This window comes from Nomascus leucogenys, chromosome 19, assembly GCF_006542625.1.
Source record: "Nomascus leucogenys isolate Asia chromosome 19, Asia_NLE_v1, whole genome shotgun sequence".
Taxonomy (NCBI): Eukaryota; Metazoa; Chordata; class Mammalia; order Primates; family Hylobatidae; genus Nomascus; species Nomascus leucogenys.
In genome coordinates this window covers 19502354-19530273 of record NC_044399.1, presented here as the reverse complement: position 1 = coordinate 19530273, position 27920 = coordinate 19502354, and the positions used below count along the sequence as shown (strand labels likewise).

At 37.8% G+C, this 27920-nt stretch overlaps 1 protein-coding gene across 5 annotated transcripts in view; it reads left to right on the top strand.

Annotated features, from left to right (window-relative positions):
• The first annotated feature begins 312 nt into the window (after positions 1-312).
• WDR35 (WD repeat domain 35) overlaps positions 313-27920 on the top strand; it is an 85542-nt gene continuing 57934 nt past the window's right edge. For 2 of the 5 annotated variants that reach the window (XM_030800112.1, XM_030800114.1), the window contains exons 1-12: positions 316-444; positions 1161-1278; positions 5979-6050; positions 7734-7826; positions 9640-9768; positions 12862-12995; positions 13888-14053; positions 14802-14947; positions 18988-19113; positions 21670-21855; positions 24627-24659; positions 26368-26428. In XM_030800112.1, coding sequence (XP_030655972.1) covers positions 421-444; positions 1161-1278; positions 5979-6050; positions 7734-7826; positions 9640-9768; positions 12862-12995; positions 13888-14053; positions 14802-14947; positions 18988-19113; positions 21670-21855; positions 24627-24659; positions 26368-26428 — 1288 coding nt within the window. In that variant the 5' untranslated portion in view covers positions 316-420. Of the gene's footprint in view, positions 445-1160; positions 1279-5978; positions 6051-7733; positions 7827-9639; positions 9769-12861; positions 12996-13887; positions 14054-14801; positions 14948-18987; positions 19114-21669; positions 21856-24626; positions 24660-26367; positions 26429-27920 lie in introns of all 5 variants that reach the window. The other 3 variants (XM_030800113.1, XM_003275972.3, XM_003275973.4) reach the window with 2 other exon arrangements.

Genomic DNA, 27920 nt, shown 5'->3' with positions numbered 1-27920 from the left:
TTTATAGTAATGCCACCTGAGGCGCGGCTCCATCGCGATCATCAGGGGTGTGGCGAGAGGGAGGGCGGCAGTGACCACCAGACGGGGCGCAGAGGGCGAGCGCACGGCTGGCAGTGACAGGTCGCGACCCAGCTCCTTGCGGAGAGCAGAAAGGCCCAGACGCCAGGGAACAGGAGAAGCCCAGTTACCGTCTCGCGCCCCGTGCCCACAAACCTACCGACGTCCGCGCAGGCGCACTACGCCAGTGACCGGTGCGAGGGCGTCACCGGAAGTGTCCCGCGGCGCCCCGGATGCGACCGGGCAACAGCGGTTGCCACGGCGACGGGAGCTTTCCGGCTGCTGGTACTCCCGATTGGAGACGTAGAACCGTTAACTGTCGAGGGCCTTAGCGGCCGCTGTGACCCTCTCGGGGATCCCACGATGTTCTTCTACCTAGCCAAGAAAGTGAGTTTCCTGGGGGGGCGTCCTCGTTTCTCCGCCATTTCCGCAGCCTGCGGCGATTCCCGCTGCCTTCCCGAGAAGCCAGGCTCCTTCACCCGGTCCTGATCGTGGCTTCGCCATTCCGCAGCCATCCTTCCCGCCGGGTCCAGCCTCCGACATCTTCCTGCGGTTCCCGGAGCCCCAGACAGTCTTTGGCCGAGCTCGTTGCCCTCTCGCAGCACTCTCCCATTCCTGCCCCTGGCTAGGTCCTTTTGGGTGGCTCGAGGATAAGTCGCCACGTGCTACCCTATATTTCCTCCTCCACTTGTTGCTGATCCACGTGATTTAAACTCTTTGGATCACCACGAGCCATTGGGCAAGAGAAAAGAAATAACAATAGGATAGCCTAAGTGTTGTAGGTAAAAAGGAAGAGGGACTGGTGGTATGGATTGATACCCTCTCCCCGCCCTCCCTTTAAAAAAATCCATCCGGTGAGACTCTGGCGTTGGCTTCCTCCGCAGTCACTATCCTTCTCTTTTGTGCACTTCTTTCCCTCTTTCCCAAATGCTAGAGCCCGGGTCAGTTCAGGGGACCATGCCCATTTTCACAACAGCTCATTTTTTTCTGCAAGGCCGTCCGTTTTTCTTCTTGGAAGATTTTCTTCAGCCTTCATCTCCTGCAGACTTACTTCCCAACTCCTTCGTGAAAAGTTGCTAGTGCGGCTGTGGTTGCTTTTTCAGATTTCCATTCCCAATAACGTGAAGCTGAAGTGTGTATCCTGGAACAAGGAACAAGGGTTCATAGCATGCGGTGGTGAAGATGGATTACTGAAAATTTTGAAATTAGAGACGCAGACAGGTAAATGAATGCAAGCCCACATGTTTGGTAGTAAATTGGCTAATGTTACTTGTTCAGTGCGATTTACTCATGTTGTCTGTCAATATGCAATTCTGATTATTTTAAAGGGAAAACTACCTAAACATTTTATGGTGTTTTTCTGGAGTATATTTGCAATAAGGTTCAGAGAATGTTGAATGTAAACATCAGATGGTTTTTGCTGAGTTATTAATGGAAAATGAAAAATAATGAAGAATGAAAATAAGTCACTGTGTTATGCTATGTCTAATTATTGTACTATATTATTAGGAGTCTAACAGAAATCCTGTGAGTCAACATTTCAGTAAGAAAATATGGCAGATTGTTTACAGATCTGTGTCATCCTTTCTGCTTATCAGATGCATTAATGGTTATTCACCTAGTGTCCAAGAACAGAAAATGGGATACGTTTTACATTTCTATCAGTAGGTCTCTTGTCTTTGCAGCTTGATTTCTTTATCTAGTTCTCTGGAATCACAGCAAACAGCTTCCCACTTCTTTAGCCCCCCTAGTGCCACACTAGATTGAAGATCTAGATAAGGCAATTGGAGTTAAATCTCAGCTCTTCCACAAGACTACTGAATGACTTTCAACAAGTAGCTGAGGATCTTACTCTTTTAGTTTAGTCTTCCATAAAATGAAAATGTAGGGGGTTAAACTGCATTACATTTTTGGATTCCTTACAACATAGCTTCTCAAACTGTATTAGGTATAAGAATCACTGGAAGAGATTGTTAAGATGGATTTCATGCTCTGCCCCCACACAATAGACCCGGGATGGGGCCTGAGAATTTCCATTTCTATTGAAGCTGAGTTGCTGGTCCTCAGACCCCACTTTGAATAGTATTACCTTACAGCTTTGAATGTGGTATGAATATTAAATACTTACTGATGATTTTCCATATAGTGGATGTTTAACCTTCACAATCTTATTTGACTTCACAATAATCTTGGGCAGTAGGTATTCTAGGTGAGAAAATTGAGGCTCTGAGCTGTTAATTGCCCTAGGTCACGCGCCAGTAAGTGGCAGAGCAAGGATGTGAAACTAAATTTGTCTCACATTCACGTCCTTGTTTTTAACCACTACACAAAGGGCTAGTGGACAGCCTAAGTAAAGAAGAGTACCAATTAAAGTTTGGCTTATGCTGTTTTATAGTTCAATCTGTCAGTGCTTTAGTTTTTTAAAACTGTGTTAAAAGGAAGTTTTTCTCTGTTTCTTAAATGTATATATAGATACATATATGCATGTGTATGTGTGTATATATGTGTCTGTATATACATACTTTTGCTTACAATATGTAGCAAGTTTTTTTTTTTTTTTTCTGAGACAGAGTTTTGCTCTGTCACCCAGGCTGGAGTGCAGTGGCTGGATCTCGGCTCACTGCAAGCTCCGCCTCCTGGGTTCATTCCATTCTCCTGCCTCAGCCTCCCAAGTAGCTGGGACTACAGGTGCCCACCACTATGCCTGGCTAATTTTTTTGTAATTTTAGTAGAGACAGGGTTTCACCGTGTTAGCCAGGATGGTCTCGATCTCCTGACCTCGTGATCCGCCCACCTCGGCCTCCCTAAGTGCTGGGATTACAGGCATGAGCCACCGTGCCTGGCCTGCAAGTTTTTAATTACATTAAGAAATGCATTCATTTTGTTTAACATTGAAGGCTTTTTAAAAAACAAACTTCTTTTTCTGCTCTGCCCTTTTGATGAGCTGTGACTAGAGTATTCTTTGAAATTAGTGAACAAGATGGGAAATCGATTCTTGGGAGGTTTGGAAAATGGAGTAAAGTATTTGTTTTGGAACTGAATGATTATGAATTGTGCTGAAAGAAATAAATATGAGGAATATGGCTGTGAGAGTCTAACAAGATCACTATATTATATTTAATACAAATAGTGTTGATTCAGCAGGTCCCTCCAGTAACAATCATAGATATTGCATGCCTGCTTTATATCAAGCACTGTGTTGTGCTAAAGATGCAACATGTTACGTATAATGTTTTGTAGTTTGGGTACAGCAACATAATACAGCAATCCTCTACATCAATAAATCATCTTCTATGGCACCATTTTTAATGTCTATTTAGTATTTCATTATATTGGTATTAATATATCATAATTTGCTTAACCAAGTTTAGTATTGGACATTTAGATGTCTCCACATTTTTATTATTAAAGCAACTGTATCTTTGTATCCAAATCTTTGCATAAATTGTTAATACTTTCTACAATAAATCTCTAGAAATGGCATTCACTGGATTGAAGAGTGTGTACATTTATACAGGTTCCTAATATGTATACACAAATTATCCTCCAGAAAGTTTGCACCACATTGCATTTCCAGTTTTCAGTCCCCTGCTCTAGAAGGAAAGGAATTAGAACCAGCAATCCATCTTTTTACGTCAGGTTTACTTCTCTCACAGGCCAGCTTCCAGTGTTTTGCTGGAGCCCATCTCCCTTCACCTTCTCAGGTACCTCTCTGCCAATTTATCCTCTCTCTCTCCTTTCAATATCAGTCCTCTCTCCTTTTCTCTCCCTCACCAGTGACTTTCATGTTCTAAATCTAATGGACAGCTTTTATTGACTCATCAGGATTTGACTTGAAACATTATTTTTCAAGACAAGACAATTCAGAATGTTTAAGTTATTGTTATATTTAGACGTACTACTTTTCTCTCCTTCTCTGGTCAGTCCTCGGTCTCTTTGCTAGATTTCCCTCTTCTATTAGAATTCCTGAGAACTTGCTTCTGGGCTCTCTATTCACTTGCCCTATTTATTCTTTCATTCTCATGCCCTTAAATGCCATCTGTGGTATAAGGTGAAGAGCCCCACCTTTATATCTCCAGCCCAATCCTGGTTTTTCAGACTTGGGTGTCTCCACTGGAGTCTTTCACAGGTATCTCATATTTACTGTGTTCAAAACTGAACTCTTGATATTCTTCTAAATCTCTTTCAATTCTCTCCATTTCAGCAAATATCTCCATTTCACTCATTTGCTCAAGCTGGAAATCTTCTCTTTTCCTCCGTTAACAACATCTGCATCAGCAATCCTGTTGCTTTTGTCTCCAAAGTGTATCTTGAACCCATCCTTTCCTTTGTCTCCCCTGCTCCCTCTATAGCTCCAGCTACCATCATCCCTCACCTGGTCTATTGTGTGAATCAGTTTCCCTCCTTCCATTGTCTCTGGCTTCCTCTTAGTCGTTCTTGACACTCTAGCCAGTGTCAGGTTTTTTTTTTTTTTTTTTTTTTTTTTAAGATGGGGTCTCACTCTGTCTCCCAGGCTGGAGTGCAGTGGTGCAATCTTGGCTCACTGCAACTTCCACCTCCCGGGTTCAAGCGATTCTCCTGCCTCAGCCTCCTGAGTAGCTGGGATTACAGGTGCCTGCCACCATGCCCAGCTAATTTTTTGTATTATTATTTTTTTTTTAGTAGAGATGGGGTTTCACTGTGTTAGCCAGGATGGTCGTGATCTCCTGACTTCAAGCAATCCGCCTGCCTCGGCCTCCCAAAATGCTGGGATTACAGGCGTGAGCCACCGTGCCTGGCCCTTTTTTTTTTTTTTTTTAAAGGGACCAGATGATGTCATTTCCTTGTCAAAAGGTATTTAAAGGGCTGACAGCCTGAGTTGGAGCTGCTTGTGGTAGGGTTTGAGGATGATGGCCCTGGGTTGGAGCTGCTTGTGGTAGAGTTTGAGGGTGATAGCCCTGGGTTGGAGTTGCTTGTGGTAGAGTTTGAGGGTGATGGCCCTGGGTTGGAGCTGCTGGTGGTAGGGTTTGAGGATGATGGCCTTGGGTTGGAGCTGCTGGTGGTAGGGTTTGAGGATGATGGCCCTGAGTTGGAGCTGCTTGTGGTAGGGTTTGAGGATGATGGCCCTGGGTTGGAGCTGTGGTAGGGTTTGAGTTTGTCAAGGGCTCTAGGTGTCTACTTCAGAGCCTTTGTGTTGCTGTGTCCTAGCCTGGAATACTCCCCTTCTTTCTCTACCTTTCCTGGCTATCTCCAGTTTACCTCTCAGTCTCAGCTTAAATATCAGTTCTTCTGATAGCCTTCCCTGGTTCCCCATCAATCTAAATTAAGTCACTTCTGCTACTCTTTCTTATTATGCTTTCACATTCCCAGTTTATAGTTACATTTATATGTGTGTGAGTATGTATTTAATATTGGTCCCTCAGACTGTAAGCTCTGAGGAGAAAGGGGAAATGACTGTTTTGTTCACCATTTTATATGTAGAACCTTTTGTAACGCATAGCACAGTGTACACATTCAATAAATATTTGTTGAATGAATGAATAAATGAGTGAATATAAGATTCTGTGTAATCTAGTAAAAACCCATTTTCAAAGTCTATGCTGTTTTGATCCCTTGTAAGCTGTAGAGTTTTCAATCTGTAGGCCATAAATATTTCTATTTGTGGTCTTTTGGAAAGGAATAAAAAGCAGTGATGATTATTAATATATGTAATGTATGAGTAAACAATCTTCATTTGTGTATTTTGCTTTATTTTACCAGAATATCTTTGCAAGGGGTATGTGTTATTGTTCATGTTTATACCATGAGAAAAATATATCAGAATGGGGCATACTTAGAAAAATGATTAATACTGCCCAGGAATACAAAAAGAGTCAAAATCTTATAATATGCCACTTTTATATATTTATCATAGTAGTTTGTTTTGTTTCGTTTTGTTTTAGATGATGCAAAACTGAGGGGCCTTGCAGCCCCCAGTAACCTTTCTATGAATCAGACTCTTGAAGGTCATAGTGGTGAGTCATTCAGTTTCTTTTAAGTCATGTTTGAGTGGTATTTAGGCATTTAGAAAGTTTCTACTTAATGCAGAAATGTGAACATTTTAAATAATGGTAATATTTAAAGTACAGATGCTCTTCGAATTATGATGGGGATATGTTCCAATAAACCCATTGTAAGTTGAAAATGCATTTAATACACCTAACCTACTGAACATCATAGCTCTGCCTAGCTTACCTTAAATGTGCCCAGAAAACACTAGCCTACAGTTGGGCACACTCATCTGACATAAAGCCTATTTTATAATAAAATGTTGAATATCTTATGTAACTTATTGATTTCTGTACTGAAAGTGAAAAACAGAATGGTTGTATGGGCACTCGAAGTACGGTTTCTACCGAATGCACATTGCATTCCCACCACCGAAAAGTCATTTAAGTAGTACCATTGTAAGTTGGGGGCTGTTTGTAATCATTTCTATTGAGACATAAGTAATACAACTTAGAGTCATTCAACTTTTACGTGATTAAACAACATCTTAAATAAATCTAGAAGAAAATAACTGCTATTTTATATATTGAAAATACTCCTGTCTATGGATGTTATATATATAATCCTTTTTAGAATCCGTCCTATGATTCCAGATTAAAGGAGACTGAAGAGACTGGGCGTAGTGGCTCACACCTATAGTTCAAGCACTTTGGGAGGCCAAGGTGGGAAGACTGCCTGAGGTTAGGTTTTTGGAACCACACTGAGCAACATAATGAGACCCTGTTTCTACAAAAAATAAAAAAAATTAACCAGGCCTGGTGCTGTGTGCCTGTAGTCCCCGGTACTCAGGAGGCTGAGGTGGGAGGATCCCTTGAGCTCATGAGTTGGAGGCTGCAGTGAGCCATGATTGTGCCACTGCATTCCAGCCTTGGTGACAGTGCAAGATCCTGTCTCAAGAAAAAAAAAAAGACTAAAGATTGAAGATGTATAACAACTAAATGCACTGTATAATCCTAGACTGGTTCTTGGAATGAGAAAAACAAGTGTCTATAAAGGACATTATTTGGACAATTGATAAAATTTTTATATGGACTGTGAGTTAGATAATAATATATCAGTGTTAAACTTCCTAGTTTGTAATATGATTATGGAAGAGAGTGTCTTTATTTTTAGGAAATGTACACTAAAGTATTTAGGGATTAAAAAATTAAAAGTCATCAATTATTCACGTACCCTAGAGGTTTAAGATATGCTCAAGAGTGTTTTACTAATAGAATGGAAAACAGGGGTGAGAGGTGGGCAGAAGAGAGATTATAGGACATATCTACAAAAGTGATAAAAGTCCCCTAAACAAGTACTCGGTATGGTGTCCTTTGAACATCATTATTTTTGGGAGTCAGGCCAATTGAGTAAACCATGCTTGTATTTGTTTCTGTCATCAGGTATATGGTAGTTCTGGTAGCTAGCCGTGATAGGTGTTTTTACTGGGATGAAATAGGGATAGATATGAAAAATAGTATTATGCATTGTTATAGAAAATTAGTGATATCAATAACTGCATCCTATGAATAGGTTTTGAGGAATATTAAAGACTAGTTAGCTGTACAGGGACCATATTGATTTTAACATGATCTTGGTGTTTATATAAAAATGTAAATTTGAAATTAATTGTAACCTTTAAGTTTCTAAATTGTTTTATAATGTTCTAGGTTCTGTTCAAGTTGTAACATGGAATGAGCAGTATCAGAAGTTGACTACCAGTGATGAAAACGGGCTTATCATTGTGTGGATGTTATATAAAGGTATACTTTACTAGGAGAGATTATTTAATTTTTCACAAGTTGGCATCTGGATCACAGTATTTGGATGGGTAAATAACATCTCCAAAATAGACCCCTTTTACTAACAACAGGAGTTCATCCTGACTGCACAGGGATAATATTTCTGGATTTATTGCTGCCTACTTTTCACTTTTTTTTTTTTAAACTTTAACCCTGTTATTAAGAAAGTGAATTAGGTGACTGTTGGCTATCTCCAAAATGAACTTAGACTCTCAGCAGAAGAATAGCTTCTACTTGAGATAGCTCTTTTTTTTTTTTTCCAGATTTCCAATAAGAATTACTTCTAGGTAGTTCCAGTTTATAATTACATTCATGTGTGTGTGTGTGTATTTAATATTGGTTCCTCAGTAGACTGTAAGCTCTGAGGGGAAAGGGGAAATGACTGTTCATTTTATATGTAGAACCTTTTATAATACATAGCACAGTGTACATGTTCAATAAATATTTGTTGAATGAATGAATAAATGAGTGGCTAGAGTTATCTCAGTAGATAAAAACACATTTAGTAAGAAGTCAAAGGGAATAATTCATTTCCTGCATGGGCCAGTTAGTTTCCTTTTCTTTTATGGATACAGATTTTATCTCAACTCTGACTACTGGTTCAGTTTGTCTACAAGAGAGAGGGCGAGTAAAAGAAGGATTAACTTAGATAATCCACTTTTACCAGAAAAGCAGCTCATAATACATGTTCTCCTGAGGCCTGTAGTCATCATCTTCAAAAGGGAAGGGTGCCTTAGTTCATGTGTGCTGTTTTGAAAAGTTCATGTGTGCTGTTTTAAATGGCAGGGCATACCATTTAAAAAGTCTTCATTAAAGATATGCTATAATACTTTAATTTTTAAAAATGTGTGTGTGTGTGTGTGTGTGCGTGTGTGTGTGTAGGGGATAGAATGTGAAAGATCAGTGGACTGGAGTAAACTTTGTCTGTTTCCAGGGTAGGTCTTCAGGTCTTCTCTGGGTCTCAGTCTTGATTCTGTTACCCTGCTCTGAGCAGTTCTTCCAAATTACATGATTATTTGCTTGGCTGCAGGCCAGAGTTTCCTATGTTGGTATGTAAAAAAGCCTTTAAGAAAAACAAAAACAAAATAACCTATTTTTTTGCTTCCAATTTGGTTATGCTAAAAGACAAGTTACATCTCATTCCTACCCTGCATACAACTAGAATATTTTTGTCATTCAGCATTAGAGATGTGGTGTCACTAATGTAGCACAAACTGATTAGAATTTTTTCAAGCAGGCTTAGGGTTTTACCTAATATGCTGTGTATTTTTTGCCTTCATTCTCTTTGTGATGGTAACTAATATGCTGCATTTAATATGCTTGTAATTATTCATTGGAGAGTTTATGTGTATATATGAAGTTATTGTTACTTGGAGTGTTTTTTTTATTGGTTATGATCTGAACCATATTGTTCAAGTAGGAAAAGTTAGGCTTTCAGAAAAATCAGTAGTTTTAGCTCTGAAAAAGCAAATTAAGTTTAATTTTTAATTGACAGAAAGAAAGAGACAGTGAGGGAAAGAAAGAAAGAAGAAACAAAGGATGGGCATTTATTATGTTTTCTGTGATAATCTGAAGCAGTTATCAGTTAAGCCCAAGTTAATTTTTCATTTTATTTTTGTTGGATTTGGAAGTTTTATAGTTTAATGTCTCAGGTTGTAGAAAACTTTGCAGTTATTTATCCCATGGTGTACTTTATGGAATGCTTTCAATTCTTAACTACTGTTTAATAGATGTGAAAGTTTTGACTTGTAATTTTTTAAATTTGTGAAAACAGGCTCTTGGATTGAGGAGATGATCAACAATCGAAATAAATCAGTTGTTCGCAGTATGAGCTGGAATGCTGACGGACAGAAGATCTGCATTGTATATGAAGATGGGGCTGTGATAGTTGGTTCAGTGGATGGTAATGTATTGATTGGACATAGAACTAAGATCAATATCTGGCTGACAGTTTTCTTCTTTAGAGATTTATCATATGTTAGCATTCTGATTGAAAAATAGACATAAAAGGGAAACTATTTGATATACAATTTGATGACATTCAAGAACCATTCTTTGGTTTTAACCATCTGTTTTTATATATATTCAAGGAAAAAACTCTGTTTTTTTATTTCCTGCAGTGGCATTGAAAAAATTGAATTAACTTTTCAGCATTATTTTAAACACGTCTGCCTCATTATGTAATTTCTTTTTATATTGGTTAGTCTGTACAAATATGTAGACTTTAGTTTCAAAAAGTCTGTGGTCATTTTTATTGGAACTGAACATGTGATTTTTGGTTGTAGTTTATAGCCTTAAAAACCCGTATTTTTCAAATTCTAGTAATAGATAAAACTGGGTCTTCTGAGAGTCTGCACCGTTGTTTTAATTTGAAATTCTATAGAGAAATAATTTATTTTAAAATCATTTTTATTTCTCTCTCTCGCTCTCTCTGTGTGTGTGTGTGTCTGTGTGTGTGTCTGTGTGTGTGTGTGTGTGTGTGTGTGTGTGTAATTTCATGTAGTCAACAAATGTTTCTGAGAGCCTATAAAGCAACAGCTATCATTTTAGGAACTAAGGGTACAGCAACGACCAGACCTAGATCAGGAGAGATGGATGAGTAACTGAGAAATTACAATACCCTGTGATAAGCGCTCAGATGGGGAAAATACAGGAGCATGTAGAAGTGCCACCTAATGCAGACTTGGAGGGATCAGGAAAGGCTTCCTGGAGGAAGTGATGCTGATGCTGAGGCATTAGCCACAAGGTAGGTTGGTGTGTAGAATGTCTCAGCCCTAAGAAGTAGTATTTGAGGAGGTCCGGAGGACTTGCACTTAGCTATGTTTGGGCCATTGAAAAAAGTTGATTATCAGTGGGGTATAATACTAATGGTGAAGAGTAGTATGCAGTGAATCTAGAGAGAGAAACAGAGGCCAGAACATGCAGATCATAAGGTATATTAAGGTGTTTGGACTTAAGTCCAACAGCACTTGGGAGGCCAATGAAAAGGTTTAAGAATGGGAGCAATGTGATAAGATTGTTCTTTAGAAACATCTCTGTGCTACATATGAAGAATAGAGAAAGGAAAGAAAGATAATGGGCAGCTGTATCAGGAAACTGCTCTGGCAATTCACGTGAGAGATTATGGTGGATGGTAGCCATCCAGGTAATGACAAGGGAATGGAAGTAAGTAGATTTTATACATACTCAGGAGGCAGAATAGATAGGATTGGGGATGAGAAGATGGAAGTCCCCAGGGCAGTATCCAGAGTTTTAGCTTGGGCAGCTGGATGGATGGTAATGCCTTTCATTAAAATAGTGTGGAGAAAGAATGATTTTAAGGGAAAATTCCTCTGTTGGATATGTTGATTTTGTCATGCCATAGGCCATTCAAGTAAATCTATCCAGACCATAGTTAGACATACATATCTGCAGCTCAAAAATATCTGTGCTGAACACAAAATTTTGGGAACCACCAATATATGCATGGTAATTTAAACCATTGAAATAGGTGAACAAAACTAAGAGGCATTTGTAGAGTTAAGAATCAGCAACATTTAGGCTGGGGACAGTGGCTTATGCCTGCAGTCCCAGCACTTTGGGAAGCCAAGGCGGGAGGATTGCTTGAGCTCAGGAGTTTGAGACCAGCCTGGACAACATAGCAAGACCTTGTCTCTGCTAAAAATAAAAAAAAAAAATTATCTGGGTGTGGTGGCACACTCCTGCAGTCCCAATCACCTGGAAGGCCAAAGTGGGAGGATTGCTTGAGCCTGAGAGGTTGAGGCTGCAGTGAGCCATGATCTTACCACTACACTCTAACCTGGGCAACAGAGTGAGACCCTGTCTCAGGAAAAAAAAAAAAATCAGCAACATTTAAGGGATGGGCAGAAGAAGGATGTTGAAAAATAAGAGTCTTGGAGATAAAGGAGTATATGGGCTAATGGCAGCCAAGAGAGTTCAAGAAGGAGGGAGTGGTAAAAAAAAAAATGTATCAATTGGCTTTAGCAACAGGCCATCAGTGATGTCCATGAAGGCAGTTTCTTTCTTTTTTTTTAAACAACAGAAATTTATTTTCTCACAGTTCTAGACTCTAGAAGTCCAAGATCAAGATGTCAACAGGTTTGGTTTCTTCTTTTTTTATTCATTTTAGATTTAGGGGGTACAAGTGCAGGTTTGTTATATGGATATATTGAATATTGGTGAGGTCTGGACTATTAGTATATAACCATCACCCAAATAGTGTATGTTGTAGGCAGTTTCAATGGAGTTGTGGGGCAGAAGCCAGATTGGGAGGGGTTAAGGGTTGAGTGGGAGTTGAAGTGGAGACTATAGGTATGAAGAACTCTTTCATGAAGTTTGGTTGGGAAAGGAATGGTAGAAATAGATAGTAGTTAGAGGGGGAACTTGGGGTTAATAAAAGTGTTTATTTTATTTTATTTAAGGTGATGGTTTCAAAGAGAAATAGATCTGCATGTGTTTAAATCCACATAAGAAAGGCCCTGGAGTGAAGAGTTTAATGAGAAAGAGAAAATGAGAGTAGTTGATAAAGGGAGATCTTTGCAAAGGTAGGAAGGGATTAGATCAGAGACTACATAGAGGAATTAACCTTAGATAGGGGACTGACTGGGGAAATACCTCTTCTTTTGTATTAGTGGGCAAAGCAGAAAGTGTAAACATGGATTCAGTTATGTTCTGAATTGTTGAAGATGGGAATGAGGAATTTGTTTTTTGGGTGCTTTTATTTTCTTTCCAAAATAGAAGATGGGCTCAACTGCTAATTGGGAGTGAGATCCAGCATCAGAGTTTAGAAGAAAGGGGAGAAAGGTTGAAACAGCTGCTATTTCAAATGTCTTTTCAGGCACATATAGGTGCTCAGTAAATATTTATTGGCCAAATAAATTGAATGAATGCGTGAATGCTGTGAAGAATTTGCGAGTTCTTTAGGAAAACAAAGATTTCGAAAGCAGTTGTTGGAGGATCATGACCTTGAACAACTTTTAATAATGTTTTGTTTTAGGCAGTCGTATTTGGGGAAAAGACCTGAAGGGTATACAGCTATCCCATGTAACATGGTCTGCGGACAGTAAAGTCTTACTTTTTGGAATGGCAAATGGGGAAATACACATTTATGATAATCAAGGAAATTTTATGGTAAGTGTATGCATCAGTTTTGTTTATACAATTTTATATGATTATCGTACATATCATTCATGTTTGTATATACATTTATTTGTTATGGTGGTTTGTGTAATTAAAGTCTTCAATTCAGATTTTTTCTTTTTCCCAATCATCTAAATTTTGTTTTAATTAACTAAAATTTTGGTTTTCTCAAGGCAAATTAGTGCAACAAGTTAGAGTGTAGCTTTTAGTTCCAATTTTTTTTGGTAGGTAGAAAGGACAAGGTGTCAGTGCATTCAAGCAGAGGGATAATGAGTAGGGCAATGTGCAGTTTAAGTTTTTTAGGTTTCTTCTGGTATCTGAAGCCAAAGTTTACATGTAGATACCAAAGGGTATTTTTGTAGCAAGCTACCAATGGTTGTTTGTAAAAAGAATGACAGACTTAAATTGTAAGTGAGAAAAATCAATCCCTAGAAAGAAGGTAAAATAGAATAGGATCAGGCAGCATAATCTAGAGAAAAATTCTGGCTTTGCAAGGTTTAGCTATAATAGATGTATGATTACTGGTGGGGCAGTTTTGTTTTTTAGCAAAGGTTAGGACATTAAGTAAATCCACTCACTGGTGGAAGTAGAATAATGAACTTTTATATGACGTTTTGCTGTTTTCAAAGTACTTTCATATACGTGTTATTTGAGTCTCATAAAAACTCAGTGTTTTTTAATCCTCATTTTTTACATGTGGGGAAAATGGACATTTAGGTGATTTGTCCATGGCCTGTATACCAGTAAGTGATTAAGCTTTAATTTGCCACCTGATTTTTAGATTGTATTTTTCAGTGTTCTTTCTACAATACTCTATTGAGTATTGTCTCTATACTGCTCTGTTTTAAAATGTAAAATATTAAACCTAACCAATTTTATTTAGATAAAAATGAAACTGAGTTGTTTGGTGAATGTCACTGGAGCTATCAGCATTGCTGGGATTCATTGGTACCATGGCACAAAAGGCTACGTGGAGCCTGATTGTCCTTGCCTTGCTGTTTGCTTTGACAATGGAAGATGCCAAGTAATGAGACATGAGAATGACCAAAGTAAGGAATTTTTCTGTTTAAAAAATTTTTTTAATTTCTATTCTTTTTTTTTTCTTTTTGAGATGGAGTCTCACTCTGTCTCCCAGGCTGGAGTGCAGTGGCATGATCTTGGCTCACGGCAACTTCTGCCTCCCGGGTTCAAGTGATTTTCCTGCCTCATCCTCCCGAGTAGCTGGGACTACAGGGCGTGTCACTATGCCTGGCTAAATTTTTGTATTTTTAGTAGAGACAGGGTTTCACCCTGTTAGCCAGGATAGTCTCCATCTCCTGACCTCATGATCCACCTGCCTCAGCCTCCCAAAGTGCTGGGATTACAGGCATGGGCCACTGTGCCTGGCCTCAATTTCTAATTTTTAACTTTTTTTTTTTTTGCGACAAGGTCTTGCTCTGTTGCCGAGGCTGAAGTGCAGTGGTGCATTCTTGGCTCACTGCAGCCTTGGCCTCCCAGGTTCAAGGTCTCAGCCTCCTGAGGAGCTGTGCACCAACTCCCCCAGCTAATTTTTGTATTTTTTGTAGAGACAGGGTTTCACCATGTTGCCCAGGCCGATCTTAAACTCCTGGACTCAAGTGATCCGCCCACCTCAGCCTCCTAAAGTGTTGGGATTATAGGCGTGAGCCATTGTACCCAGCCTTGTTTTTTTAAAAATGTGGAAAGTTTTAAAAATATTTAAAAGTTGTTCTTAAGATTATAAAGTTCTCTAGGCTACATATTTTCCCACAGTGACTTCATTTTTCTCTTTTTGACTAGATCCCGTTTTGATTGACACTGGCATGTACGTAGTAGGCATCCAGTGGAACCACATGGGCAGTGTGTTAGCTGTGGCGGGCTTCCAGAAGGCAGCCACGCAGGACAAAGATGTGAACATTGTGCAGTTTTACACTCCGTTTGGTGAGGTAAATGCATTCAAATTGATCTTCTTTCTTTCTATTTAAATGTGCAGTGAGTAAGGTAGAGGAAAAAAGAACAAAGGAAACGGTGTAAACTTATACATTTTCTTTTAGGGACATTTCATCTTCATAGTATAAATCTTTGTTGTATTTTATCATGGAATTTTATAATCTTACAGTTTTATAATTATAAAATAAAAATTACAATTTTATACATTCAGAAAACCAGAAGTTTAACATAAGAAATCACCATGGAGTAGTTATTTTGAATATTTTCTCTGTGATCTGAATATGTGTCTCTTTTCATAGCCAGCTTTTGAGTAGTATTTAGTGTAATATAGTTGTTTCAGATTAATTTTTCCGATTTTTAATGTGATATTTTAAATGTGTTTAGATGTTAGGCATACATATCTGTCTGTCCTTCCTCCAAACTTCTATTACTTTTAATTTGTTGCAAAGTAATCAATTATTTGAAGAAAATTTAATTATTAATCTTAGGTGATGCTACATTAAAATATAAGCATTGTTTTCATAAATGTACATATGGGTATTATCCTTTTCAATAGTATTTTTAATAAATTTAATTTTAAAAGAATTTTCAGAAGTAGCATTGGAAAATGTCAAGTAGGAGAATTAATAATATATTGTGAATTTTAAAGAATTTAGAAAGTGAAAGCTTATTAATAACTAAGCTTAATACGTTTTTTGAATATCTTATTTTCTAACCCAATACTATATTTTGTCCCTTTTGAATACCCTGTTGGCTTTTTATAAATTCACCATAGACTACAGTGATATGTATTTTTGGCCGCATAAAAGCCTATACCAGTTGTTTTAATGTTATTTTTATGTATTTTAATAATTTCTTTTAGGGCAAGAAATGATGTCTTCTGATGCTTTTGAATCAGTATCTCAAAGTTACCCAGTAAAATATACTGTAGAACGTAGATGCTCTCTATACATTGTCAAACGACAATATTTCTCGCAGATGTAAAAGTGAAGGAAAAAAAAAGCATAGTTTTCAAGGTTCCTAAATAATTAAAAATCTGTATTCTAATTATTTCTATATTTATAGCCTCCTTCTTAATTCATGTTCTTTATTGGTTATTTTTGTTGGTTGCCATTTACTTATTTATCATAATGTTTTATCTGCTTATTTTTGTTAGTTTATCCTTCCCCAGGTAGAAAAACATGGGTTCTAAAGTCTGTTTGTTTATCTTGCAAAACAATGTGTTAAGTGTTAAATGGAAGACTGTAAGTGGGTTTTGGTCTAGCTGTAACTAAAAGTATCTAGCATAGTTCCTCAGGTCATAGTAGTCAGTGTTTTCTGAGTGAGTGAATATATGGGGAATTATTTAGATCTGTGTTATTGTTAAGGTAGGAAAGATAACCTGGCTGGAAGTTATCTAACAATTTAAACTTAATGATTTAAACTTAAGAAAACCTTAGAGAAGAATTGGCTTTTAAATTCTGAGGGCCAGGGGCTCCTGGGTTTTGCACTGTGGTCTCAGCCATGGTAGGAGATAACAGAGCATGGGGTTTGTAGTCAAGTTGATCTGGCGTTGAATTCATTTTCCACAGTGTAGTTTGACGTAGAGAAGTTATTTAGCCTCTGAGACACAGTTTAGTTATTTTCAGAAATAAAGGAAATACGTCATGGTGCTGTTGTAAAGATTAAAGGAGATTACAATGAGGAAATGCCTACACAGTGCCTGGCACGTAATGAAGGCTTACTAAAAGGTGGTTTTCTTTCCTTGCTGCTGCCACATCCTGGCTGGTTTACAGTTAGAAGATGGCCATATTCTCCTCCTCTTATGGATGGGTCAATACTGAGAGTACTGTAGAGGGCTTGCTGGTTCCCCTTTAATTTCATACGGGTAGCAAGACAGATAGATCAGACCCTCCTAGGTTAAAACTTTGGGTTTTTTTCTTCCATTGGTTTCCTTGGCAAAATGGAGCTCAATACATTTGTCTTACTCTATTATGTGCTGCTATGACAAAATACCACAGACTGCATAGTATATATTAATAGAAACTTACTGGCTCACAGTTCTGGAGAATAAGTCCAGTATTGAGCTACTGACATCTGGTGAAGGCTTTCCTGCTGCATAATTTCATGGTGGAAGGAAGAAGGGCAAAGAGAGTGCAACAGAGAGACAAGAGGGGACCTAATTCCCCTTTGTATAATGGCAGTAGTCCCAGCCATGAGGGCCCTCGTGCCCTGATCATTGCTTAAAGGTCTCATCTCTTAATGCTGTCAAAATGGCAATTACATTTGAACATGAGTTTTGGAGGGGACAGACATTCAAACTATAGCAACATTAAATTTGACCCTAGAGGATATCTGCTTAGAACAAGGGATACCAGTAAAGTTCATTGAAATTTTGGGGATTCTATCATTCTGTCAAATAAAAGATATAGATTAAACATGTTTGGTTGCTTTATAGCCACGTTAAAAAAGTGTTTGTGTTCATTTATTCACTCGTTAATTTGGTCATAAAAAGTACTGTTAGTATATGAAAAAATTATTTTTTCATATACTAACAATTTTAAATTTTAAATTAAAAAATTTGAATGTATATTCATTGAAGATATGTATTGACTATCAGTTTATCAAATAATGTATATTTATTGAAGATATATATTGACTATCAGTTTATCAAATAATCTATTAATGGAAAGGGAAATAAATGTGAATATGATGCAGTTAGTACTCTTAAGGAGCTCATTCTGTAATTCTCTGGAACCACAGAGTGGTGGAAGAAGGCAGGACTTGTTGAGGAAGCAGTATTTGAGCTGTATCTTGATGGATGAATAGGCGTGCTCCAGGAGGACAAGGACCAGTAAGGATAGGGGAGCTGTGAGGAAAGAAGAGGGGGGATTTCAGGCAGAAGGGATATTGTATAGGCCAAAGCTATGGGGGCAGAGTAGTTCCTTCACGAGCAGGCACACAGCAGTTATGGCTAAATAGTGGGATATTAAGCCACATAATATGATTTTGGACAAGATGGGAAAAAGGCATTGTATGCCATGCTAAAGAATGTGATGGTGGGGAGTTACTGATTTTTAAAAGTTATTAAACCTTTTAAAAAGCAGGGTAGGTTATGATTAGATCTGTGTTCCAGAAAGATAATTGTGACAGCAGAGTAGAGATTGAATTGGGAGGGCAGAGGGGGAGAATAAGGAAACAGATGAAACGTAAGACTTCAAGTTAGGAAGCTATTACCACAATTCAGTCTGTTAAAAAGGTAATTGTAGAGAGTGGAAAGGAGTAAAAGCAATAGGACTTGGTGACTCCTTGGTTGTGAGGGGATGAAAGAGAAAGACAAGACTTTATGATTGAATTTACTAATATAATATTTCATTGATTCTAAGAAATATAATTTTTTACAACTTTAAAATGAGGAGGCATCTTATAATCAAAGTTGCCATATTTTAATTAGCAATGTGTTTTTTCCTTTCCTTAGTTGTACATAAAAATTCATGTTTCAGTCTATGGCATTTTAGATTTGATGAAATTTGCTATTGAATTCCTTGGATATAGTTTGTAAATTTTTCTTATATGCATGTTTTTCATTATAAAAATTCAAGAAATGTGGCTGGGTGCGGTGGCTCACGCCTGTAATCCCAGCACTTTGGGAGGCCGAGGCAGGCGGATCACAAGGTCAGGAGATCAAGACCATCCTGGCTAACACAGTGAAACTCCGTCTCTACTAAAAATACAAAAAATTAGCCGGGCGTGGTGGCGGGCCCCTGTAGTCCCAGCTGCTCAGGGGGCTGAGGCAGGAGAATGGCGTGAACCTGGGAGGCGGAGCTTGCAGTGAGCCGAGATCACGCCATTGCACTCCAGCCTGGGTGAAAGTGAGAGACTCCATCTCAAAAAAAAAAAAAAAAAAAAAAAAATTCAAGAAACGTGATTTTAAAGTGAGTAGTAACTTTTCACAAAATAATGTTCATACCACTTTTGATCTCTGTGAAGTGATTGGTGGTAATTTGTATTTGAGTTAATTGTTATACTTTAGGTTAAAGATAACTTTCTGTTTCAGCATCTGGGTACTTTGAAAGTTCCTGGAAAGGAAATATCTGCACTATCTTGGGAAGGAGGTGGACTGAAACTTGCACTAGCTGTTGATTCCTTTATATATTTTGCAAATATTCGACCTAATTATAAGGTAAATATTAAGAGCAGTTGTAAAATAAACAGTGTTTCTTACTAAATAATTTTGCTATAGCTCAAAGTATATTCAAAGCTGTCTTGTTTTAGGAGCTAGCAGAAAGGAAGCCTTTTTGTGTGAAGACCTTAGAACTAGTAAACTTTTCTAGAATACTGTATATAGTTAGTGAAATTACTCCATGAATCTTAGCCAGAAACAGATGGTACACTCAAAGGAGTAACTGAAGAGAGATTGATGAAAGGCTTATTACAGAGATGTGGGCAGGGCTAAAGGGAACAGTAAGGGATGATAAAAAGTAGCACCCAAAGATTAGTGTCAATGAGAAGCCATCACCAGCCCTGGGCCTGAAGGGGCAAGACAGGGGAGTCAGGCTCCTGGAACCCACAAGAGCTGTGGCTGTGCAAGAGGGGCTGCTCTGCAGGAGCCCAGACCCTGCCAACCGGCCAGGCAGAGAGGGATTTGGGGAATAAATATTCCAACTCACCTCTCCACTTGCTGGTGCTTTCTACTGGCCAAACCCAACTGGGAGCCAGATGGCCAGGTAGCCCAGGTGATGGAGTTCGTAGAAACTAGTCTCCAAGGCTCACGGCAGGGTAGAGAAGGGCAGAGAATGGATTAGAAGGAGAAAATGAGAATAAGCAACATAATATATAATCAGTATTTTATCTTGAATTTAACATTTGATCCAAAAGCAAGCTCTCAAATATGAGATTGATCTGGTAAACTATTTGTTATAAAAATCTTATATATTTAATTTTTAAAAGGTAAAGGACCTTAGAGAAATGGCTCATTCTAGGACTAGGGCAGGGAAAATACAAGGTAAGCCCGGAACAGTTTACAGTCCCAGCAAGTAAGGAAGTGCTCAGACAACAAAAGGATGGGGCAATGTCAAAAGGACGTTGCTGAAAGAGCCTCCCAATGGCCAAAGCTGGAGCACTTTGAAGAATAAAATAAATGATGTATTATTTTATTGTGACCCAAAGTATAAATGCCCAAGAGTTGATGCTGATATAGATGGATTATTTGAATAAATAAATAAATGGGAGAGGAGAAACAAATCTTCCTTACAGAATTATTCCAGTTTACTTAGGTATTGCCTTCTCCAGGAGGTGGAACACAGGCCCCTGTTCCCCTGGCTTGAGTGTGGCTACACTTAGTTTCCAAAGAGTAGAGTATGGAGAGGGGAAAAAAAAGTAGCTTTATCTTGGTGAAACTTGTCAATCACACCTTGGCCAAGTGATAAAGGTTAACATCATTAGGAATGTCATGTGGATGTCACATACGCCCTGATATGTCATGATAAAGAAGTGCACTTCGGTTCTGTGCTAGTTTTCCTAAAAACCTGAAATCCAATCTAAGCATGAGGAAAACATCAGACAAACCCAAACTGAGGGACAATCTGCAAAATACTTGACCAGTACTCCTCAAAACTGTTGAGGTCATTAAAAGCAAGGAAAGACTGAGAAATTGTCACACCCCAGAGGGGCCTAAGGAGACATGACTAAATCTAAGTATCCCAAATGGGATTCTGGAATAGTAAAAGGACATTCGGGAAAAGCTAATGAAATCTAAATAAAGTATGATGTTTACTTAGTAGTAATAGTAATATAGTTAGTAGTGATGTTGATTTCTTAGTTGTGACAAATGTACCATGGTAAAGTAAAATGTTAACAATAAGGGAAATGGATGAGGGATATATGGGAACTCTGTGCTATCTTTGCAACTTTTCTGTCCATCTAAAACTATTTTAAAGTAAAAAAATTTATTTTAGAAAGTAATCAGGATACAAAAAGCTAAACATGGTTTAGCTTAGTTTGTTTGGTAAACACAATCATGGTAGTATCAACATGGCATTATTTTATTTTATTTTTATATTTTTAATTTATGTATTTTTAAATTCAAAATTAAATATAAACATGTTGGGAGAGTTAGAAGGGAAAGCTGTAAGTGTGTAAGTTCCATATCGATAGGTAATGTGATACAGAAATAAACACCAGAACAGTTGCAGTTAAAGGAGTTGTACACGACCATTCTAGAGAGAGGAAATTTGGCAGGGGATTCTGCGTTTGTTTTTGTTTTAAATAAGCCAGGTAAGATTATTTGACCATATATTATGTGAATATTTTACTCTGATAAAAACAAATATAAAAAATATGGATGGGGATAAAAAGGCAAAGTGACTGTTTTTGAATTTCGACTTGGAGATCCAGAATTGAAACTTTGACAGGGATCACGCTACCTGTTGTCCCCTCTCCAGCAGCTATTATTGATTATTGAACATTTTTACCATTGAAGCTTAAATCTTATCAATTAAAATAAGGAAAGTTAGACAAACTAAATTTATATTTGCAGCACATTCTTTGTTTTATAAATCTATTATTTTTATAAAAGTTTGAATCTGTCTTCTATTTCTGAAGAATATATTTTGTCAGCAATGATAAATATCTGCAATATTTCGAGAGTAAAAATAAAATAATATGATTTTCCTTCCCAATGCTAAATAATTCTTCTCCCTTTCAATCTCCTTCCCTTTCCTCCTTCCTTTCTTCCTAGTGGGGCTATTGCTCAAATACTGTAGTTTATGCATATACCAGACCTGATCGTCCAGAGTACTGTGTTGTCTTCTGGGATACGAAAAACAATGAAAAATATGTTAAATATGTGAAGGGTCTCATTTCTATTACTACCTGTGGAGATTTCTGCATTTTGGCAACAAAAGCTGATGAAAATCATCCTCAGGTAGGTGTTTCTTGATATCTTAAGACATAGATGGGCTAACTGCTTGGCAGAATTGGGTTATAGTTTTCTACCTTTTCAAGCATGGCCTCTACACTGGCAAGTACATCAAAACATTGGGTCTGTTGGCACTAGTGGTCTAGACCAATTTTGGAAAACTCTGTGACTCCATTGATGCTGTGTCCCTGATTTTTTTTTTCTTCAAGCAGCTAATCATACGGCAATTCATACTGACTGGTTCAATACTGAAGCTTTTTGTTTCTGAAATATATTTAAAATACCACAATCCCTTTTCGAGTTAAAATTTCATGAGCAAAAATGAACATCCAGATGTCTACTGTGCATAAACACTGAAGAAATTATGCAGCAATGAACATTTATGACAGTTTGGGTAGCTTTTGACATTGAGAAATCTACTTTGGAGTTATATTGCTTTTAAAATTAATATATCATAGCATAACATAAATAATATAAATATGTGTTTTTAAAAAGCATACTAACAACTTAAATATTTGCAGAAGTATGTAAATATTTCTGAAAAGGACTACCAATGTCTTTGGCTGTGTTATCAATTATTTTACCCCATTAAAAAGTATAGAGTTTTTCGTTAAAGGTGACTCTTTGAACAGCCATGTTTGCTGGTGTTCTCTCCTGAAACTTGCTAAACAATAGTAAAGATATTTTTTAAAAAGTCATAAGCCCATAGGGACCAGAAAGGGAAAGGGAATGGCAACAACATTTTGTAGGTTAGAGTAGGTGGATTAGCGGTAATTACCTTAGCAGACCTAAGAAAGCTGAATCATAAGCCATTCAGGGAGAAAACAGAGGCAACTGGCTTAGATCACGGAATCCCAAAGAGGCACAGGACTTGGGGCTACCTGGTGGGAGAAAAAAACAAACATAAAAGCAATTTGGAAGTACCAGAGATTATGCAGAAAAGAGAAACCTCTTTTTAAAAAACATAAGAAGAATGAGATCCCACTCCCCTATACTGAGTCCACAGGCAGCTGCCCTTCTGCCACCTACAACTGGGGTTTACTCTCCAGAGAGGATCAAAGAGTCTCTGTGCTGAAGAGCATCAAGCAGAGCTGAGGGTGGGGGAACTCTGCTGAAAACAGGACAATTATGTTAAAAGTTTGCTACTCAACGTTAGCCCAGTCTTCTTTTCCTACTTGGTTCCCAGAACACTGGCAGCCAAGCATTGAGCTTTGAGGTGGGAGTTTGGAAGTCTTCTCAGGAGAATTCAACCTGTTCAAGAGAAAAGCCTTCTAAAGATACTGAGATTGGGAATCCCCAGGGAAGTAGCCCTCCCATCACCTTACAGTAAAGATGCCAGTCAGTGAGGCTCACTTACAGACAACTCTGTTCCAAACAGCTTTTCAATGTCTGACTCTTTAAATATAAGCAGTTAGACAAGGATTGCCAGACATTTGAGAAAGGCATCTAAACACAAGTAGAAAAGAACTTGGAAGAAGCAGAGACTGTGCAGGAAAGACATGTCTGAAAAACATTATTTTGGGGCTGGGTGCGATGGCTCACACCTGTAATCCCAGCACTTTGAGAGACCAAGGCGGGCGGATTACCTGAGGTCGGGAGTTCGAGATCGGCCTGGCTAACATGGTGAAACCCCGTCTCTACTAAATATACAAAATTAGCTGGGCGTGGTGGCGCAAGCCTGTAATCCCAGCTACTCAGGAGGCTGAGGCAGGACAGTCGCTTGAACCCGGGAGGCGGAGGTTGCAGTGAGCCAGGATCGTGCCATTGCACTCCAACCTGGGCGAAAGTGAGACTCTGTCTCAAAAAAAAAAAATTATTTTGAAAGAACCATCAATATTACCTTCAGAGAGTTAAGAGATATTACATCCATAAAATAAGAAAAGGATACTATAGAAGAGGAAGTTTTTGGAAATTAAAAATATGATAACCATAATGAAAACTTTGGCTGGAGGATTAGAAGGTAAAATGAAGGAAAACACTTGTAAAGTGAAGCAAAAGGACAAGGAAATGGAAAATAGGGTTGAAAAGATAAAATTAGAGGACCAGTCTGGGAAGCTTAGCATTTCAATAATATTTCTAAAGAGAGTGAACAGGCCACTTTGGGAGGCCGAGGTGGGCAGATTGCCTGAGCTCAGGAGTTCGAGACCGGCCTGGGCAACATGATGAAACTCTGTCTCTACTAAAATAGAAAAAATTAGCCAGGCGTGGCAGTGTGTGCCTGTAGTCCCAGCTACTCAGGAGGCTGAGGCAGGAGAATTGCTTGAACCCAGGACACGGAGGTTGCAGTGGGCTGAGATCACGCCACTGTACTCCAGCCTGGGAGACAGAGTAAGACTCTGTCTCCAAAAAAAAAAAAAGAAAAGAAAGAAAAAAGAAAAAAAAAATAGTGAACAGGCAAAATATACAAAATATAGGGGAGTAAGTATGAAAAAAAAAATTCAAGAAAATTTTCCTTGACGTTCTGGATTGGAAGTGCCTAGCTCAGTGAATAAAAACATTTCCACATTGAGACACATCATTGTTCTAGTCAGGAAAACCGTCTAGGTAGAATAGTATTCTTAGTACAAGATACAGAGACAGAGACTAACAGTAAGAAAAATGAAATGATCATTTTAAAACAATGTGATGTAAAATGTGCATTATGTTTGATTATTTTCCTAATATTGGTCATTGATTATTATTTGTATATAAGCCATTTTCATTAGATTGAATCATGTCTTTTTTGAGTTAACTGAATTTTTCTGAATTTCTCCTGTCATTTATGTATTGCTTCAAAGGAGGAGAATGAGATGGAGACATTTGGTGCAACGGTAACAAATGAAATTAGCTCTTATATAGCTGATCATAGGATAAAAATGAGTTTTAAGTTTATAACTGATCAGAAACTGTAGAAATATGAGGGGACTTCAGAAGGTTCATGGAAAAATGGAATTAACAGATAAAAATAAAAATAGAAACTTTATTTTTCAACGTAAGCTCCATCAAGGTCAAGACATTTTTGTAAGCAATGATACCAGATATTTAGTCCATCCTTAAAGAACTGAGAGTCCTGGGAATTTAACCATGTCAATGCAGTCTTTTTTACATTATTAACTAAAGATAAATGGGTACCCTTTAAGGATTTTTTAAGATTAGGAAACCAAAGGAAGTCTGGAGCCAAATCAGGACTGTAAAGTGGATGCCTAATGATTTCCCACCAAAACTCTTGCAAAATTGCCCTTGTTTGATGAATAGAATGAGCAGGAACATTGTCATGGTGGGGAGAGACTCTGGTGAAGTTTTCCCAGGCATTTTTCTGCTAAAGCTTTGGCTAACTTTCTCAAGACATTCTTATAGTAAGTGGACATTATTGTCCTTTGGCCCTTCAGAAAGGCAACAAGCAAAATGCCTTGAGCATCCCCCAAAACTGTTGCCATGACCTTTGCTCTTGGCGGTCTGCTTTTGCTTTGACTGGACCACTTCCACCACTTGGTAACCATTGCTTTGATTGTGCTTTGCATTCAGGATCATACAGGTAAAGCCATGTTTCATCTCCTGTTGCAATTTTTGAAGAAATTCCTCAGGTTCTTGATACCACCTGTTTGAAATTTCAGTTTACTGCTCTGCTCCTGTGTGCAGCTGATCTTGGTGCAACGGATTTGGCACCCATTGAGTGGAAAGTTGGCTTAACTCAAATTTTTCAGTCAGAATTTTGTAAGCTGAGCCAATTGAGATGTCTGTGGTGTTGACTATTGTTTCTGCTGTTAATTGTTAGTCCTCTTCAATTAGGGCAGAAACAAGATGAGATTAATTTTTTCCTTGCAAATTGACATGGATGGTCTGCTGTTGCAGGTTTCATCTTTACTTTGTCTTGTCCCTTCTTAAAGTGAGTTGTCCATTTGTAGACTGCTGATTTCTTTAGGGCATTGTCCGCATAAACTTTTCATAAAGGATTGATGATTTCACCATTCTTCCACCCAAGCTGCACCATAAATTTGATGTTTTTTCTTGCTTCCATTTTAGCAGAATTAATGTTTCTTTGACAGGGCTTTTTTTCAAACTGCTACCATCTCCTTCTTAGTGCTTCAAACTAGATCCTGTTCAAACATGTTTTAACAAGTTAGTACACATTAGTACACGTTTATTAACAAGTTAGTGCATGTTTATTTTGATGCAAACAATTTTTAAATCCATGCTTATTTTTTCCATAATACACATTTTCCATAAACTTTTTGAAGACCCCTTGTAGAAATGATGAAAAGTAGCCAGAGTACTTGTGTTTCTTGTGTCTTCTTAAAAACCACAGTGTTCCATTACGTTGAGAAAGCAGCCTTGGTTTAGTATTAATTGATCTTTCTTTATATTTAATGCTGTAAATCATCTTTCTTTTTGTCTGCTATTTTTTGCACCTAACAGTTTCATCAGTTATTTCCCAGTTAGCAATACTTGAAAAAGAGATAAGCATGATATATATTAAGCATACTTCCTTTACTATTCATAAGCAGGAGTTCTGATACTTTTTGTTTTATTTGTTCACAGTTTGTACTAGTTCTTTGTAATTCTATTGGTACACCCTTGGATCCCAAATACATTGATATTGGTAAGGAAATGTTAATATTTCTTTCTTTTCCAGTCAGGTTTTATTTGTAACACTAATTTAAAAACCTAACACTGGTATTATTAATTAGGATGGTGTTTTCTAAAACGAGGATGACTATACTTCCTACTTTGTCAGATCCAGTACCAGTTTATATCTGTTACCGTGGTAGAATTCTTAATATCCCATTTTACTCTCAAAAGTATCCTGGTTAAGACAGTAAATTGTAAGGTTAGTCTATCTAAAATCCATTATAATTTCACAACTGCTATAGTACCATCATTCGCTTTAAATGGGAAATATAATTGTGTAGGAATTGGTATGCAGTGTAACGATTAGTATGTAATAAACTGAGGATTATAGAAAGAATTTTGCTCTTAAACCTCTTTCATTATTAATAAACTGCTTGTAAATACCTCTCTTCCATAAAAACACTTTAGCTGCTTGTAAAAGTGAGTTTGCCCTTTCCAGATTTTTCTAATGAAATGAGTCTATTAATAGGGACAGTTTTTAAAATTCCTGACTTTTTCTTTTCAAAGGACATTTGTTACTTTAGATTTACTATTCCCTCTACCCAATAACTATGAAAGTAACCCACTAAAAATTCTAAATCTTATTCTAAGTAGATGATTAAAAATCATTAACAAGTATTTTGTTGCCATTTCACTGTAACTTCCAAAAGTAATGATTTTCTTTTTATTTTATTTTATTTATTTTTATTTTATTTTATTTATTTTTATTTTATTTTATTATTATACTTTAGGTTTTAGGGTACATGTGCACAATGTGCAGGTCTGTTACATATGTATCCATGTGCCATGTTGGTTTGCTGCACCCATTAACTCGTCATTTAGCATTAGGTATATCTCCTAATGCTGTCCCTCCCCCCTCCCCCAACCCCACAACAGTCCCCGGAGTGTGATGTTCCCCTTCCTGTGTCCATGAGTTCTCATTGTTCAATTCCCACCTATGAGTGAGAACATGCGGTGTTTGGTTTTTTGTCCTTGCGATAGTTTACTGAGAATGATGTTTTCCAGTTTCATCCATGTCCCTACAAAGGACATGAACTCATCATTTTTTATGGCTGCATAGTATTCCATGGTGTATATGTGCCACATTTTCTTAATCCAGTCTATCGTTGTTGGACATTTGGGTTGGTTCCAAGTCTTTGCTATTGTGAATAGTGCCGCAATAAACATACGTGTGCATGTGTCTTTATAGCAGCATGATTTATAGTCCTTTGGGTATATACCCAGTAATGGGATGGCTGGGTCAAATGGTATTTCTAGTTCTAGATCTCTGAGGAATCGCCACACTGACTTCCACAACGGTTGAACTAGTTTACAGTCCCACCAACAGTGTAAAAGTGTTCCTATTTCTCCATATCCTCTCTAGAACCTGTTGTTTCCTGACTTTTTAATGATGGCCATTCTAACTGGTATGAGATGGTATCTCATTGTGGTTTTGATTTGCATTTCTCTGATGGCCAGTGATG